This window comes from Salvelinus sp. IW2-2015, linkage group LG9 (genome assembly GCF_002910315.2).
Source record: "Salvelinus sp. IW2-2015 linkage group LG9, ASM291031v2, whole genome shotgun sequence".
NCBI classification, from domain to species: domain Eukaryota; kingdom Metazoa; phylum Chordata; class Actinopteri; order Salmoniformes; family Salmonidae; genus Salvelinus; species Salvelinus sp. IW2-2015.
Window position 1 is genome coordinate 1,236,920 of NC_036849.1, and position 17,610 is coordinate 1,254,529.

At 43.4% G+C, this 17,610-nt stretch overlaps 1 protein-coding gene across 1 annotated transcript in view; it reads left to right on the forward strand.

Annotated features, from left to right (window-relative positions):
- Nucleotides 1-17,610, forward strand: part of nrxn3a (neurexin 3a) — a 423,493-nt gene that overhangs the window by 10,676 nt on the left and 395,207 nt on the right. Inside the window, exons 2-4 of the mRNA XM_070445086.1 lie at nt 2,404-3,674; nt 11,660-11,680; nt 12,094-12,123. Of these exons, the coding sequence (XP_070301187.1) occupies nt 2,969-3,674; nt 11,660-11,680; nt 12,094-12,123 (757 nt within the window). The 5' untranslated portion in view covers nt 2,404-2,968. The remainder of the gene's footprint in view (nt 1-2,403; nt 3,675-11,659; nt 11,681-12,093; nt 12,124-17,610) is intronic.

Here is a 17,610-nt window from a genome sequence, read left to right on the forward strand (position 1 = left end):
TTCACACAACACAAGGCCACAGACGTCTCATGTTTTGAGGGAGCATACAATTGGCATGCTGACTGCAGGAATGTTCACCAGAGCTGTTGCCAGAGAATTGAATGTTCATTTCGCTACCATAAGCCACCTCCAACGTTGTTTTAGAGAATTTGGCAGAAGGTCCAACCGACCAACCGACTGCATATCCAACCGACTGCATATCAAGTGTATGGTGTCGTGTGGGTGAGCGGTTTGCTGATGTCGACGTTGTGAACAGAGTGCCAGTTGGGTTATGGTATTGGCAGAAATAAGCTACGGACAACGAACACAATTGCATTTTATCAATGGCAATTTGAAAGCACAGAGATACCATGACGAGATCCTGAGGCTCATTGTCGTGCCATTCATCCGCCGTCATGTTTCAGCATGATAATGTATGGCCCCATGACGCAAGGATCTGTACACAATTCCTGGAAGCTGATAATGTCCCAATTCTTCCATGGCATGCATACTCACCAGACATGTCACCAATTGAGAATGTTTGGAATGCTCTGGATTGACGTGTACAACAGCTTGTTCCAGTTCTCACCAATATCCAGCAACTTCGCACAGCCATTGAAGAGGAGTGGGACAACATGCCACAGGCCACAATCAACAGCCTGATCAACTCGCGCTGCATGAGTCAAATAGTGGTCGCACCAGATACTGACTGGTTTTCTGATTCACATCCCTACCTTTTCTTAAAGGTATCTGTGTGACCAGCAGATGGATATCTGTATTCTTAGTCGTTAAATCTATAGATTAGGGCGTAATGCATTTATTTCAATTGACTGATTTCCTTATATGAACTTTAATTCAGTAAAATCTTTGAAATTGTTGTATGTTGCGTTTTTATATTTGTTCAGTATACTATGCATTCAACATCACATGTACTTGAAATGATATTGTGAAATAAATTTTCATGAATGCTATTGAAATTGTAAAATTTTTCCAGAGTCTTGAGTACCATATACCTTTTTATGAAATTGTTCACATTGACATTAAGTCAACATTGAATGACTGTAGTTGATATTGTGTAAATTACAATCTAAGTAACAGTACTTTAACTTAAATACAGGTTTTTCAGTACTCTACCCACCTCTGCAAATTATACATAGCCTAACTATAAAACGTTGGCGAGCATCGACTCTGGAGGAAAGTTGATTGTTTAACAAATCAACTCGTCAATTTAGCCAGGGAAACACAAACAGTACATTATTGGTTTTCACACCTATTATTATGTGATTATTGATAGGCTAATAGTAGCCTATTGGAATATAATCAAATAACAAGGGGCCTATTGCAACCATTGATGGCACTAGATTATTAAAATCTTCCACGGTCATCCTGCATGAAGCCATGCAGCCTCTAAGCTTATCAAGATCAGGGGTAAAATAATCCTGGACTGTCCATATTTGAAATGTGTAACTACATCAAGTCATTTGGGAGACTGTGTTATTTGTGCCAAAAGGGCTTGAGGCGAAATCATCAAACCCATGCGGACACAATAGGCCTATGTGCACACTGAAGGAAGCGATCCTAACCGCTAGCCCACCCCAGGCCACGATTGAACTCAATTTTGACAGTTCATTCGTAAGCCTTACGATACACTCAACCTTTGTATGTCGTAGCTTAGTGGAAACCAGTATCTATCTTGTGTTATTAAGCTATATAAAATGACGGTTGTTGATGTGTATGGCTGCATTTCAGATACATTTCTGTACATTTGAATGTTGCAGTAATGGGACCTAGGCCTATATCGTTTGAGAGAGAGCGCGCGAGAGAGGACATTATTTTAAGATAGCAGCCCTAATCCCAATGACTCGATTGCCCCCACATGGAGAGAAAATTAACTGCTAATTTTAGCCAATCACGAGGCTCATTTGAATTTCCTGACGCATCAGGAAAATGATCTGCTACAAAAAAGTGATCAAGTTAAAATTCGACATCTGTAATGCATAGTGCATTTAATGTCTAAAAAACAGTGATACTTTTTTATAATCGAACCAAATCCGAACTGACCTCAAAAAGCACTAATCGCTCAGCACTAGGCTTTACATTAGAGATTTGCAATTTTTTCATGGTTTTGGGTCGATTCTCAAACATTTTGAATGAAGAACCGTTTGGGAGTCAAATTAACAGTTTTTTTTACGTGAACATAGCTACATGATCCTGCTCACCAAAAAGACTCGGAATGACCATCACTAGCAGTTTGGACAAATGTGAAATTAATAAAGATGGGTCCTCTTGCTGAAATAGTAGTGAGGGGATAAAAGGCCTGTTGTAAAATATCAATCTGTGTCTGAAAATCTTTTTTTCCCAGATTGTCTGAAAATCAATGTTGTGTGTGCTGTGTGTAAATCCTATGCTTCCTGTTTCTGACAGTGATGGAACTGAGGAGATCCAGAGGCTCCCCTGTGAACTACAAATTCCAGCAGGCAACATGAAGAAGGACGTCGCGGTCACCCTGACAACCAGAAGAGCAAGTCCAATCGGACCTTACGCCATGATTACCCATAGCAATCTCTTTGGACTTTAAAGGATTACAAAGGTCAAACTTTCCTCCCCAACAGAAGGAGAAACTAGTTTTGACTCTTCTCCCCTTTTCCTCTCTCTTTCCCTCCTCCTTTCTTTAACTAGGAGGAAAGGCATCTGCAATTCTACCTACTGTCCATAGCTTCTCAGCGATTGGATAGTTTACTCATGTGCATGGCCTACGACTGTTACTTAGCCTACCTACGACTGTTATCCCAACTACCACCCTACTCCCTGCTGATTTTGTATTAAATCTCTCAGCAGTGTCAAACATATCCGAGTACACTTTTAGATACAACTGTGGATACTCCCTCGAGAATTGGATACTTACTCTAAGACTTTTAAATCAAATCCAATGCTATCTAAGCTTTCAGGAATATAAACTCATTCGTCCTCTTCCTCCTCCTTGTTGACCATGGATGTGCTGGGCTTGTCTGCGAGGCTGCAGCTGTTGCTCTCGGCCCTCCTGGGTGTGTGTCTGAGCCTGGAGTTCACCGGGGCCCCCGGCCAGTGGGCCCGCTACCTCCGCTGGGACGCCAGCACGCGCAGCGACCTCAGCTTCCAGTTCAAGACAGACGTGTCCACGGCACTGCTGCTCTACTTCGACGACAGTGGCTATTGCGACTTCCTGCAGCTGATGGTCGTGGAGGGCAAGCTGCAGCTTCGCTTCAGCATCGACTGCGCCGAGACCGCCGTGGTGTCCGACAAGCGGGTCAACGACAGCAGCTGGCACTTTGCCACACTGAGCCGCTACGGCCTGCGGACGGTGCTGGGGCTGGACGGCCAGGTCAAGGCGGACGAGGTGCGGCCCACTGGAGGTAGCCGACAGCACATGAAAATTGTTAGCGATCTGTTCCTGGGTGGCGTGCCGCTGGACATCCGTACGTCAGCGCTCACGCTGCCCACGGCACGTGATGCCCCACCCTTCAGAGGAACAATCTCAGATCTGAAGTACGGGAACACGGAACCGGTTCTCCTCAGCAGCTTGAGGGTTCGTCTGGAGTCGGAGGGGCGCTGTACGGAGAACCCGTGTGAGAACAGTGGGAGCTGCACCGTGGTGGATGGGGAACCCATGTGCGACTGCTCCAAAACAGAATACAAGGGCCGCTTCTGCAATGAAGGTAAGATCTTATACATTTTGTGTTTCCTTCACTGTTCCTGAATGTCTACATTTGTGCATGGCCTTACGTTCACGTTTAACAACACAGATTTTACCCATTTAATTTCACCTTTTTGTCTTTCCTTCATCAGTCCTAATCAATAGATCATTTTCATGTTATTCCAAAGGGTTCACTGACCTAATTTGAAGCATTTTTGCTGTTTACTAAGTCGTCTCTCTCAGACTCAGTGTATGTTGTCCCTGTGTGGTTGGAAAAGCGGAGTGCTAATCTAAGCGTGGTTAGCGACACGGTTAGCCACCAAGGTGCAGGTTAATGGGACCTCCCTGCAGGGACTGATAAGGACGCCTATAGAGAGAACGGGGGCCTCCTGAGCCCTTTTCTTTACCAATCATGCGGTGACAGGTGTTAAAATCACATCCTTTTGTGTTGCAGAGCATTCTGGAACTGCTTTGATTCAATCACAACCTCCATCTCTCTCTTCTTCCTCCACAGCTGGTATTGGTTAGACCCCAAATTGATTTTTTTATAAAAAACCTTTTGGTTAGTTTTTTTTATTCTTACGATTTCTTAGAAGGAGCATAAGAAAGGCCTTTTTATTTGTAAAGGGAGAGTGAATGTTATCTGCTTTATTGCAGAGGGTTTGGGTAGGGGGTTTTCTGTCTTTCAATTGTTAGATACTGTATGCAATGTGGTCATGCATTTATAATATACTGAGGTGATGTCAGTTCATTTGCTGTTTCTTTCTGCTGAAATAAAATAGACATTTTGATCTATTTTAAACTAAATTGGAATTGAATCTGTCCTCTTACAACAATCCTGATATTGCAGCTATAGGAACTCTTCAGGATTTTTTGGGGGGGTGTGTAATCAGAAAACAATGAACAACTCCAGCCTTTTCCCTTTCCTTTACATTCCTTTGAGAAAAATCTAAAGTATATAGGGATACTACTGTTTCTAATATTCTCTTATATCTTTGCCTGTCACTTTAGTAGGTTAGGTTTACAGAGCATAAAGGCAATTTACATCTGCTTCGGCATCAAGCCCAAACATTAACCAACAGAGAAAACGGCAGTGAATCTGGAATGTAAAGATTACGTTGTTTTAATGTCAGGACATGTTTTTAAAAGGGAGTGGGCCTCTTTTTTCCCTCTGTCTTGTCTTGATGAGCGTTAAGCTGCTTTGGTTGAATTGAAGCTATTCAGTCGACTGGGTGAGGAAGTATGACAGCGTGTGTGACAGCGTGTGTGTGTGTGTGTGTGTCAAGCCCTGGCGACTGGTTCTCTCTCACTGTGGACACATCCTCACCAAAGGGAGCAAGAAAAGAAAATGGCTGACCTATATGTAATCGACAATGTTTAAAACCCCAGGAGCATGTCTGAGTGTTGCCTCTCTATCAGAAAGGCCCATAAGAGCTTTTGCTACCTAGAGACGCTATAGACCCACTCTGATAGGGGGCTTAGTCAGGGGTTGGACCTGTGTTTGTGTGCGCGCGTGTGTGCCGGGCAGTGAACAAGGAGTTCAGACAATCCTAAAATAAATAACGCTGTTTACTGGGGTCGAGCTGCATTTATGTGGAAGGCACGCCAATGTACTGCCGCTTTAAATATACAGCCGCTGGATCGTAAAAAAACGGAATCTACACTCAGACAAACATAAATACAGTCTACACACACACACACACACACCCACTTTCTTACACTTAACAGCTTTGCGGTAGGTGCTACATAGACGCACTGCTTTCACAATAAAATAAGTACATGTTATATGGTTGTAATAAACGACTAGTAAGCTAGTAAAACGTTTTTGTACACAGTAGGCCTTTTTCCTCCGATAAAAAAAAAGGAGCTAACATGTGGACGGACCTGCTGTGTGTGATGTACTGTACACACAGTCTGGTGACTGCCGTAGGCACGGCAACAGACACCTGACACTTCCCCAGGCGGGGCAGATGGCTCAAATGACCATTGCCATGGCCGCAGCGTATGTTCCGCTCTGCACCGGCCGTAGTGTAGTCTGTCTGCTTGTAACATGGTTTGCTAAAGCACCTAGACTACGCTAGTACAGTAATCTGGGATTATCATCCTAGTAATAATAATAAGAAGAAGAATTTGGCAACACCAACACTCAATCTGTCATCTAATTTGGATGGTGTGTGTGTGTGGGATGGTGTATTTGTGTGTGTTTGCCAGCTGTTTACTGCTTAGTTTGTTCCTAGTTTGAACTAAATTCAGGCAATAATCAGATAGTGGCAGAGTTTTGCAGCTTTCTGAAATAATAAATACTATACTGTATGAAGGATGGCTCTCAGCCATCCCTTTAAGTTTTCTACTGTAGACCTAAAGAGTAAAGTATAGCTCCATCTCTTCCCTTTAAGAATCCTACTGTATGACAAATAGCCACTCACCTCAGTTCACCTCAGCTATTGACTTTTCCAGTTGAGGGGAATTATGAGGCTGTTTATTTAATTTGAAAAGTGATAAATAAATAGATACACGTTTGTTAAAACCCTGCTGAGCTGCAGTAGTAAGAACATCAATCTGTTTTCAGATGTTTGGCTTTCCCACAAGGCATTTGTTTAAAGGTAGAGGCTTATGTTAAAGTAACTGCTACGTTATAGTTCAATAAATACTGAAAAGTAAACAGATATTTTGTAGTATACAGGGCTATACCAACCTGTTCACTAGACAGATGTGTGTGTGTTTGTATGCATATACAGTGTGTGTGTGTGTGTGTGTGTGTGTGTTCACTGGTGGAAAAAAAACAAAGCAATACAGTGTAAACAATCTGTCAGCGTAAAAGTAGGTCAGATTTTAAAAAACGAAGAAAAGCTAAATAAAGAGGGAGACACACATACACAGACCACATTATCACACCGTCCACATACCCTTCTTCTTACTAATCTGGCTAATTCCTCAATTCCCCCGTGTCCTCTCTTGGGACTGAGCCATTTAAATGCCACTGCCAAGAGGTCACATTGTGGGCTTCAACACTCTATTGATACGAGACAATACTAGAGGACCCCGTCTGAAGAGGAGATTTAAAGGAGATTACATTGAACATGCACACACGCACAAATACAAATGCACACACACACGCACACACACACACACACACACACACACACACCGTTTGAACAGCTTGTCTTATGTTCAGGCAGATGGAATTTGCTCGGTGACTAAATTAATACCTAATACATATCTAATAACTGTCCGGTAGAATCGCTTGAATTTAACTTTTACATCTCTAATACATATCTAATAACTGGCTAGCGAAATCGTTTAAATGAATGTTTAATAGATCTCTGATTGCTGCCCACTGAAAGCCTTTAATGGCGACCAACTCAATTAGACTGGTGTTCATTTCCTTCCCTAATCACTGCCTGTGGTCGGGCTAATCAGGAGACTTACACTGGGGCACGTTGGTGGGGAAGAACCAAGGCTACCATTTAATCGTAATAGTTTTCTAAGTATTATATTTTTAAGGTTTCAATTATGAAACAATGGAAGAAGATACGTCAGCGATGGCAAAAGTACCTGAACAGTCCCTTCGTTTCTATTTTGGTCCCCGACGTGCTAAAGTGAAACCATGTTCCTGCTGCTGTTGTCTCTGCTCATACCCCAGCTCTGTTTTATTGGTCCTGGCTTGTCTCGGCGCTGGCCTGGTATTGAAAGCCCCAGGATTTAATGAAGAGTCTGGATTTAGTGCCAGGGTGCCAACCCATGCTCAATCCGATGCCCAAGCTTTAAAACCCTACCTGGGTGAGGGTTCTCTGGGCCCATGATTAGGGATTTTAAAAAAACAATATGACATCAATCTTTAAATAATTTAAAACAAGGGCCATGACGATTTTAGTTTGAATCGATTCGGTGCGATTCGGTTTGATTAGAGAACAAATTGATGCGATTCGGTTTGATGCGATACGATTCGATGCACTACATTTTGTTGCTTAAAACACATTGATTTTCAATTCTAAATTAAAATCTGCTGCTGATGGAGCTCATGAGCTGGGCCTTTCTGAGCTGATGTGTGTGTGTGTAAATTATGGACGTCTATGGTGTATGTACTATGTAGGCGCCTTAATTGAGCCATAAGGGAGACTAGGCATCTACTGCCCCACTATCAGATTAGGGGGGGCAGGCAATGTAGCCAGGTTTTTTTTGTCCCCCACTTTGGATCTGAAATGACCATCACCCACTAATTAACTTGTAATTTTTGCTGACTAATTGTTTGAGCTAGTAATGTATCAATATTTATTGTTTACAAATTAGCTATTGTATAGCCAATTAATATATAGCACAACTTTGGATTTCACCCTCATCTCCAAATCAAATGGTTTTGACTGTTTGGAAGTTTTTACGGACTGATCTTCTCTTCTCCTCTCGCTTCGGGCCATGCAGTGCGCCTTGCAAAAGTGATAGCTTTCCTCGTTATGAAATTATCAACTTGACCATATACACTGTCACGCCTGCTCCCGCTCCACCTCTCTGGCGCCACGCGGCCCATCATTACGCACACCTGTCACCATCGTTACGATCATCAGCGCTTCATTGGACTCACCTGGACTCCATCACTTATTGATTGCCTCCCCTATATCTGTCTATTCCTCAGTTTCATCCCGTGTCAGCATTAATGTTGTTTCGTTTCCCCTGTCCAGACGCTGTCCTTGTTTTGTTTCATGTCGGTTATTTATTAAATATTCACTCCCTATACTTGCTTCTCGTCTCCCAGCGTCTGTCCTCACACACTGATTGTTTAAAGCAAAACGACCAAAACTATTGCGGATGGTGAAACTGAACCTAACAAAAATATGTATATTGTAAACCCCGTTTATCAGGTATAGCCAGATGAAAGTCGTCTCCTGTAGTTTACTTTTATTCCGGTAAAACACCGTGTTCAACAGCTTATAGATAACAATAACCTCGCAAATTACATAGGATGTCACTTAACTAACAAAGCGTAATATCATGCAAGGCATTGTAGCATTTGATGTGGAAGATCAGGAACAGGCCGCCTACCCCGCGTCGGTTACCATGCGAAGCTGAGCACAGTGCCAGTTTGACGAGGCTACAGATTATTGCCTGGGGTTGCTCTGCATGCAAAATAACTTGTAAATCAACGACTATCAGCAGTTCGACACTGAAGGTGAGGACGCATCAGTTGTCACAAAAGATCAGAGGTATTTACCGAAGGTACTGTAGAATGTAATATGAGCAAAAACCGGTGATTTGTAACATTTGAAGCGATTTTCTGACGGATGCATGCTACATTTGGATGGGTTTTGGAATCATTAAACAAACGTCTTTCCGGGCATTTTTTTTGTCATGCCTACGCCGTGGTGCCACACACTACAATATTCATCAGTTGGTCGTGAAGATTCTCAATATGACGCTGTCTCGCAAAATTATGCGGTTAGATCGTTAACGTAGTTAGAACGAGCTGTCTGTGGCTCAAAACAGCCACGGTCAGATATCCACACTCTTCAGTCATACATTCACAAATACAGTTTGAATTGAGTAACATTGCTCGTCAACTTCAGAGGTCGATTTGACGCTTGCTCAAGAGCCTACACACATTCTGGGTGATGGGTCATCATCTCACTGGGTTCTCTGGTGAGCTCTCATTGGCTATTGCTGATCACCGTTCTCCAACCTTGTCATCGCACATCTCACACTACAAAAGCATTGCAGATTTTGTGTCAATAAAATCAAACATGTTTGAAAATATCCGGACGTCTGGGATGGCTCCAAGACAGGATTTGTAGCCCCCAGATTGCATCGCTGACCCGCTCACATTAAACCAGCATCGGTGACAGCCGCACGCCCCGAGTAGGCAACGACTTGGGGATTTTGTTTCCGATCTCAAGAACCTGTCTGGGACAACTAAATCGAGGCCAAAATCGTGTAGCGTACGAATTTGCCCTCGATTTAGCTGTCACAGACAGGTTTTTGAGATACGCCTGGCTTTAAGTCAAAGGTTTGTCATGACATGCACAGACGTGTTTTTTTTTTTTTTTTACGCTCTGAATGTTTTAAGCCTTCCTCAGTATGAGGTCTTCTAATAGGAAACTCTTCGTTTGGTGGGTTTGTGTTTGCAGTGAGAGAGAACCAAAGGGCTGGGACAAAGAGTATGGACAGAGCCTCCCCTCTACTACTGCTCTAATCGCTTACATCATAAATTCACAACCTGCTTACAGGGAACTGGGGCTTCCACCAGCTTGGATTTATGTCCCAACTGAGTTTGTGTATGTTGTCTTTGTGTGTGTGTTTGTGTGACTGAAGCTGAATGAAGAAATCATGCTTCCTCAATGTTTTTCAGAATGTGTTTTTGGGGATCGAGTGGTGTTCTGGTGATCTGATCCCCTTTTTCGCAGGATAGGACAGATGAGATGATGACAATGATGTTCTCTTACAACAATATATTCACTTCAATGTAATATATTTGACCGTGCTATACTCTCACTATATACAGTGCCGACGGAAAGTCTTCAGACCCCTTGACTTTGTCCACATTTTGTTAGGTTACAGCCTTATTCTAAAATGTATTAAATTGTTTTTTTTCTTCATCACTCTGCACACAATAACCCATAATGACAAAGCAAAAACAGGATTATAGAACATGTTGCTAATATCTAAAAAAAAAATGGCAGCTACCTTTGGCAGCTACAACAGCCTCGCGTCTTCTTGGGTATGATGCTACAAGCTTAGGTACACCTGTATTTGGGGAGTTTCTCCCATTCCTCTCTGCAGATCCTCTCAAGCTCTGTCAGGTTGGATGGGGAGTGTTGCTCCACAGCTATTTTCAGGTCTCTCCACAGTTGTTAGATCGCGTTCAAGTCCGGGCTCTGGCTGGGTCACTCAAGGACACTCCTGCATTGTCTTAGCTGTGTGCTTAGGGTCATTGTCCTGTTGGAAGGTGAACCTTCGCCCCAGTCTGAGGTTCCTGAGTGCTCTGGAGCAGGTTTTTGTCAAGGATATCTCTGTACGTTGCTCCGTTCATACTTGCCTCGATCCTGACTATTCTCCCAGTCCCTGCCACTGAAAAACATCCCCAAAGCACGATGCTGCCACCACCATGCTTCACCGTAAGGATGGTGCCAGGTTTCCTCTACAAGTGACGCTTGGCATTCAGACCAAAGAGTTCAATCTTGGTTTCAAGAGACCAAAGAATCTTGTTTCTCATGGTCTGAGAGTCTTTAGGTGCCTTTTGGCAAACTCCAAGCGGGCTGTCATGTGCCTTTTATTGAGGAGTGCTTTCCGTCTGGCCACTCTACCATAAAGGCCTAATTGGTGGAGTGCTGCAGAGATGGTTGTCCTTCTTGAAGGCTCTCCCATTTCCACAGAGGAACTCTAGAGCTCTGTCAGACTGACCATCGGGTTCTTGGTCACCTCCCTGACCAAGGCCCTTCTCCCCCGATTGCTCAGTTTGGCCGGACGGCAAGCTCAAGGAAGAGTCTTTGTGGTTCCAAACTTCTTCCATTGAAGAATGGTGTAGGCCACTGTGTCTTTGGGAAACTTCAATGCTGCATAAATGTTTTGGTACCTTTCCCCCAATCGTGTCTCGGAGCTCGACAGACAATTCCTTCGACCTCATGGCTTGGTTTTTGCTCTGACATGCACTGCCAACTGTGGGACCTTATATAGACAGGGGTGTGCCTTTCCAAATCATGTCCAATCAATTTCATTTACCACAGGTGGACTCCAATCAAGTTGTAGAAACATCTCAAGAATGATCAACGGAAACAGGATGCGCCTGTAGAGAATAAGGCTGTAACGTAACGAAGTGTGGAAAAAGTCAAGGGGTCTGAATACTTTCCGATGGCACTGTACATGCACAGTGTAGTGTCTGTGTATGGTGTCAGGTGTGTTAGGTTTGCATGACAGGTTCCATGCAAATGTAAAAAGAGTGTTTCTAATTGTGGACCTTGTTCCCTCTCTCTTTTTCCTTTTTGTTATTTTGCTTCTTATTTTCTGCCACGGTGAATCCAGAGGTCAACAATAATATTCCAGGTAAGTGTTCAGAGGAAAACCATCTCATCTTAGAAATAACGCAAAATAAGTTAGGATCATTGGACGCTTGTAATCCATGATAGAAATAAGAACAGGATGGAAACTCTATTTACGTTTTTTTTTATGGGCGGTCATGTCTTCATAACCAAAATGTTCCTACAAAGATGTCAGCCCTGTTACATAAGCTACTTCTTCAGTTCAACTACTCTAGTCCTACTACGGAAGCTTTCCCTTAGCTGTGGGAAGCTTGTTTGTCTGTGAGTCTGATGCCATGCTTTCTTTCACGGGAAAATATGGGACATCACAATACTGTACCGACAAAGTATTGGAATATAGGTTCTGAAGTGCTCTCTCCCTCTCTCCCTCTCTCTCCTTTTCCCTCCTTCTTTCTGTCGTTCCTTCCCTCCCTCAAGGATTTTCACATATGATGATGGCGGAGCAAGGTATGCCTCTCTTCTTTCTAACCCCCATCATTTCCGTGTGGTTGTGTGCTGTGTGGTTGTGTGCTGTGTGCATGTTGGTTGTGATGTTTTGAAGATTGTCTCTTCAGATGACAAATGCACTTTTTCCTCCATATGTGATGTTTATAACAGTGTTACAGTAGTACATAAAAACCAGTAGATTAAGTATTTTTGCAATCTAAGAAATGTGTGTTTTTGCATGCACTGACCAACATAGGCTCACGGTACTGCCTGGTGTGTGTGTGTGATTGGTGTGTGTAGGACTGAGTTTGAAGTGTAGTCTGATTATACTACAGTGCCAATGTGCTACTGTGTATTGATATGAATGATATGCATATATTAATATACATATATTAATTTGTGTTCTCCACTCATCAAGCACTCTCCCATGTCAAACTATTCACTGTTGGCTTTTCTCTCCTCCTCTTCCGCTGTGGATACACTACCTTCTCTCCTCTACGACCTCTCTCCTCCTCGCCTCTCCCTAGCTAAAAGCAAAGGTACAGATCAGTCTTTCTCTTACCCTCGCTTTAAGAAACCCTGGGCTAGATTGAGTGAGTGTCATGTAAAACACTGTATGCTCTTTAAAATGTGTTCCTCTGTGTGCAAAAACAAGGGTATTTACACTTTTTTGTCTAATTCCTTGATGTGTGTGATAACAGCGGGCTGGAGTGTAAAATAAAACACTCCCCTGGTGTGATGTGTGTCTCTGTGTGTTGTTGTATTGTGTTTACCTCTCTCTGTTTAGCGTTTCCTGCCTAATGGCAGCTCACCAAGGGTGCTTGGATTAGGCAAATTAATTAAATTATCCTTAATTGAAGCAGGAAAACAGAGTGCTCACTGAGTCTAAGTGAGGGAGGGAGTGTGTGGAGCTGTCGTTAGGAATATATCGTAAGTGTACGAAGAGGAAATGGAATTCAGGAATGATCTGCTATAGATGTTCTGAGTACTGGATTATCGACGGAATGAGATTGGGGAGAAAGTCTCTCAGTTTGATGACTATAGGCCGGGAGAGATTTGCAAGGATGTTCAGGAATGATGTTTTCCACTTTCTCCCTCCATTGTCTGCGGTGGAGTCCATGGATTAGGACCTGATAATCTGCTTTTCATATCTAAAGTACAATGTAATGTCGGACTGACATTTTAATTGTCTCCGTGATGAAATGTCCTTGGGAGAATGATGCAATTACAAGATATGACGTGACGCTGCAATATCTTTCAAATACACTCCTTTTGTGAGATAGAGAGGAAAGGGAGAGGAGAGAGAAATACTGTAGGTGAGGGGGAGAGAGAGTGAGATGGAGTGGAGGAAAGATGAATGAAGAGAGAGAGAGACTTTGATAGATGTGGTAATTTTTAAGTTTGTCACTGGAGTACTGTGTTGACAGACACACACACACAAAGAGAAGCCCATTGGGGCACATGCTGACTGACTCTGACCAATGGGCCTTTTGGAAAAATTCTATGAGCACACACCAGTAAGATGTGTGTAGCCTGAAAAAGGTTTTGTAGTTTTCAAACCACCGCTAATGCTGACTCTGCTTACCACAATGACTGCTTTACAGTGAGAGACTGATGATGTAGAGAAATGTGAAGCATTAGCTGCCTCCTCTGACCGACTTTACTGTAATACGCCAGAGCTCCCTGGACATTAAGAAGGGATACAATTAGCATGAAAGCAGAGAAATGCCCAGTTGTCACATTATCAGCTAAAAGGCAAAGTCACAGTCTTTAGTACGGGAAACCAGACTGTAAAGTCAGTTTGTTAGTAGGCCAGGTGTGTTAGTGCTGGGTCAGAACCAAAGCCTGCACACACAGAGGCCCTCTAGGTGTAGGACAAGGATTGGCCGAACTACATGGATATTGTGTGTGTGTTTCTACCTTACCTAAAATGAAATAGAGAGCAATACTCTTCTTTCCCCATTCCTAGCCCAAAATGTAACCCAGAGAGATATACTGTAAACCCCTGTGTTGTATCAATATCCTCCTCTAGTGCTGAACGTGTTCCCTCTCTCCTTCCCTGCTCCTCCTGTCTGTCTCACTTCCTGCTTCCTGTGTTTAATCCGTCCGGGAGACGGCAGACATTATTTCCCATCAGCCCCCCTGTCGGCTCCTGTTAAGCAGACAGGACCTCCATTACGGCTTTATTTGCATCCAGTCGCAGCTGCGGAGACAAGAAGACAGAGGGACTCACAGAGGAAGATGGAGAGGGGGGGGGGGGGTGGTAATAGAAGAGTGTGTAGCCGTCGTGTGGAGTCACGCATATTGCCTTGCTCTCTCTATCTCATTGTTTCTTTATTCTCCTTTCGGTCTCTTTTCCCCCTCTCTCCTCCTTTCCAGCTCCCTCTCCCCTCTCCTGGCAGTGTTTCCCAACACTAGCAGGCTTTGATGTGGTGGGATTCATGGTGGTAACTCTCTAGAAGTCACTGTGGGCTAGCTGTTCTAACACTGCTGAGGGCAGGAAGTGCTTGCATTCAGCTGGTTTCACGTAGAGGTTACACTTCTACCCTCCTCTCGATGGCATGCTATAGCTACTGTATGTCATAAGTACCGTTACACACTGTGGGACTTTTCCTGTGTGCCTCGGTTATTAAGAGCATGGCATTAGCATTGACAGGGTCGTGGGTTCGATTGCCACTTAGGCCAACAATGCAAAAATGAATGGCGCTCACTGTTGCAATGAATAATAGATAAAAGCAATACCTTAGTTTTATAGTATGATAAAGACTGTGCTAGCACTTATGGTCTGTATTGGCCAAAGCAGAAGTTTTGTTGTTTTGGCCCAGACCTCTCCATCTCCTTCTGATATCATATGAAACTTATAAACTTATAAACAAAGCAAAAATATCATATTTATCCTGTAAAGCCTCAAACAGCAGAGATGTTGTGGCCCATGTTAATGTTTTTTTTATTTAGGAAAGGGGTCCAGTGAGTGCATGTGATATTCTACCAGCTCTCACGGTCTCAGGTCAAAATTAGATGTTCGTCCATGTTTCTCAAACGTCAAATTTAGAAGTTGTTTCAAAAGTCCGATTTCAAAGTTAACTCCTAATTTTTAAGGTTAGGCATTAACTCTGAATGGTTAATGGTAAGGGTTAAGGTTTGGGATCGGCTTAAAACAAAAATATCACAACAACCTTCTATCACTGGATTCAAACTTGCAACCTTTGGAATCGGAGGCAGTTGCTTCTGCCCATCCGCCATCCCTGTCCAAAAAACCTTTAGTAAAACCAAAAACCTACTTGAAGGTAACAGCGCGCACTGTTGCCCTTAGTGGCCGGTTTCCACGTCATCTCCCGACGTCCTCAGACATGGATGGACGTTGAATAGTGACTTGTATCATGGGTGACCTGGCTGGTGATATTATAGCTCATTGGTTTCCAAATTATGGTGCCTTGCCTTAGACACCCCTTAATTAGCCTTTTAATTCATGATATAGCACAGGTTCTCATTCCCTATCGCTTACTTAACCAAATCAATGTATCATTTACTGTTTCATTCTCTATCATTGACATCTTTGTAACAGTTATTAAGGTGATGTAAAGGCAATATTTCTGCACTGTGAAAACGGTGGTAACTCAATGATATCAGTGGTGTCGTTGAGTAATGGTGGACAGTTGTCTTTTCTATGGTTGACTGACTGACGCTGTAATGCAGCCATGAGAGGGAGAGAGATTGCACACACCAGCTGGAGAGAGAGTGAGAGACAGAGAGACAGAGACACACACAGAGTGAGGGTAGTAGAGAGACCCCAAAACAGTTTGGATTTCAAATGGTACACCCCTGAACTTCTCTCTCACACACACACACACACTGAGGCTTAGCTCGGTTGCCATGCCTCATGCTGGCAGCGGGCATATGCCGACAAACAGCCACAAAAACACAAGCGGGTTTAGAGGGGACACAGAGAATTGCAGGGACAGCCATTTACGCTCCTCTCTCCATGGCTCCAATTTTACTTGTGTGTGTGTAGAAGTGTGTGTGTGTGTGTGTGTAGTTTGTGGGGTGAGGGGAGGAGATAGTTGGATCATCTCAGGGGACATAGATGAACTCACTAGCTGGATAATGAATTGCAGAAAAATTATGCAAATAGTATGCTAATTATCTAATCAGGTTTGATTGCATTAAGGAGGTGTCTACTCTTGCTAACCTTGAGGAGACATTGATAATCAAATGCTGATCAGCGCTGGGACTGAGACTCTCTCTCTCTCTCACACACACACACACACACACACACACACACACACACACACACACACACACACACACTCGACTAAAAGGGAGAAAAAAACAGAAGAGTTAGTGATGTGCAAGGGTTAGTATGTATGTGTCAGCATGTTTGTGTGTGTGTGTGCGTGCGTGCGTGTGTATGCGTGTGTGTGTTAGGGGTGTTCTCAGGTCTTAGTAAAACAGGTGTGTGAGTATTACAGTGTCGTAGGCCAGTGGAATATTTGTCAAAGAGTGGTCTATGTTTGAGCTGGACATACAGACTGGACCCAGGGGAAGGGAAAAGGTCAATCATCTCATATTGACTTCTTTAATATAAGCTGGACTTATTTCTCAGGGACATTACATGGGATTCTTTCCTTGACTCAGGGAGAGGAAGCTTTAACTTGTCACTCAGAACATAGTTTTGGGGATTACATGTTCCTTTCCCACCTTCCTCCTTTGCTAACCCTTTGATTCTTCAAATATTTGAATCTTGCCACAGAGCGTTTGTCAGCTGTTCCTTTGCCCCTGTCTGGTGCAGTGTATGTATGTGTGTGTGTGTGTGTGTGTGTGTGTGTTGTCCCTCTGGAGGTTGTTTGATGCTGCTCTGCTGGTGTGTGTGACAGGGAGGTGAAAAGCAATGTGTGTGTGTGAGACACTGATAATGAAATGGTTATCTTGGCGTTTGGACGGTAGGTAATTCCATTTGCTCCCATAATCCCTCAGTAGTTGTCTCTCTGTCAGCCGACCGACAGGCAGACAAGACACACCCCCTGGGCGGTGGTGGCCTCAGACTTGTGTGTGTGTGCCACCCTGCACCTCTTGGCCTCACATTTGTTGATTTCTTCATTGATGAACTGAATCAATAAAAAATCCCCTCAGGGTGTATTCTCTCATGTTGATATTCCGGCACCATTTTGCTGATCTTTATATCCTAAAGCACAGAAAATGAAATCAAACTTAGAGGGGCGATCTGCAATTGCTACATCCATGTTTAGACTTTTAAATTAATGATGTATACAGTATATTTATATTTGACATATACCCATTGATTCCTGTAGAATGTAACCTATAGAGATGCCTCGTGAGCTTAGTTCAACCGTCGTACCCCATCAGAACCAAAAAGTTGTGCTGAGAGATTAACCGAAATGTCGGTTATTTTTGTGCGGCTACGTGTCCGGTCTGTGTTTCGTTTATGACTGCTAAGAGACCAGAAAAATGTGCGATATACATAGTGCAGTTGCTTCGCAAGCTATTTTT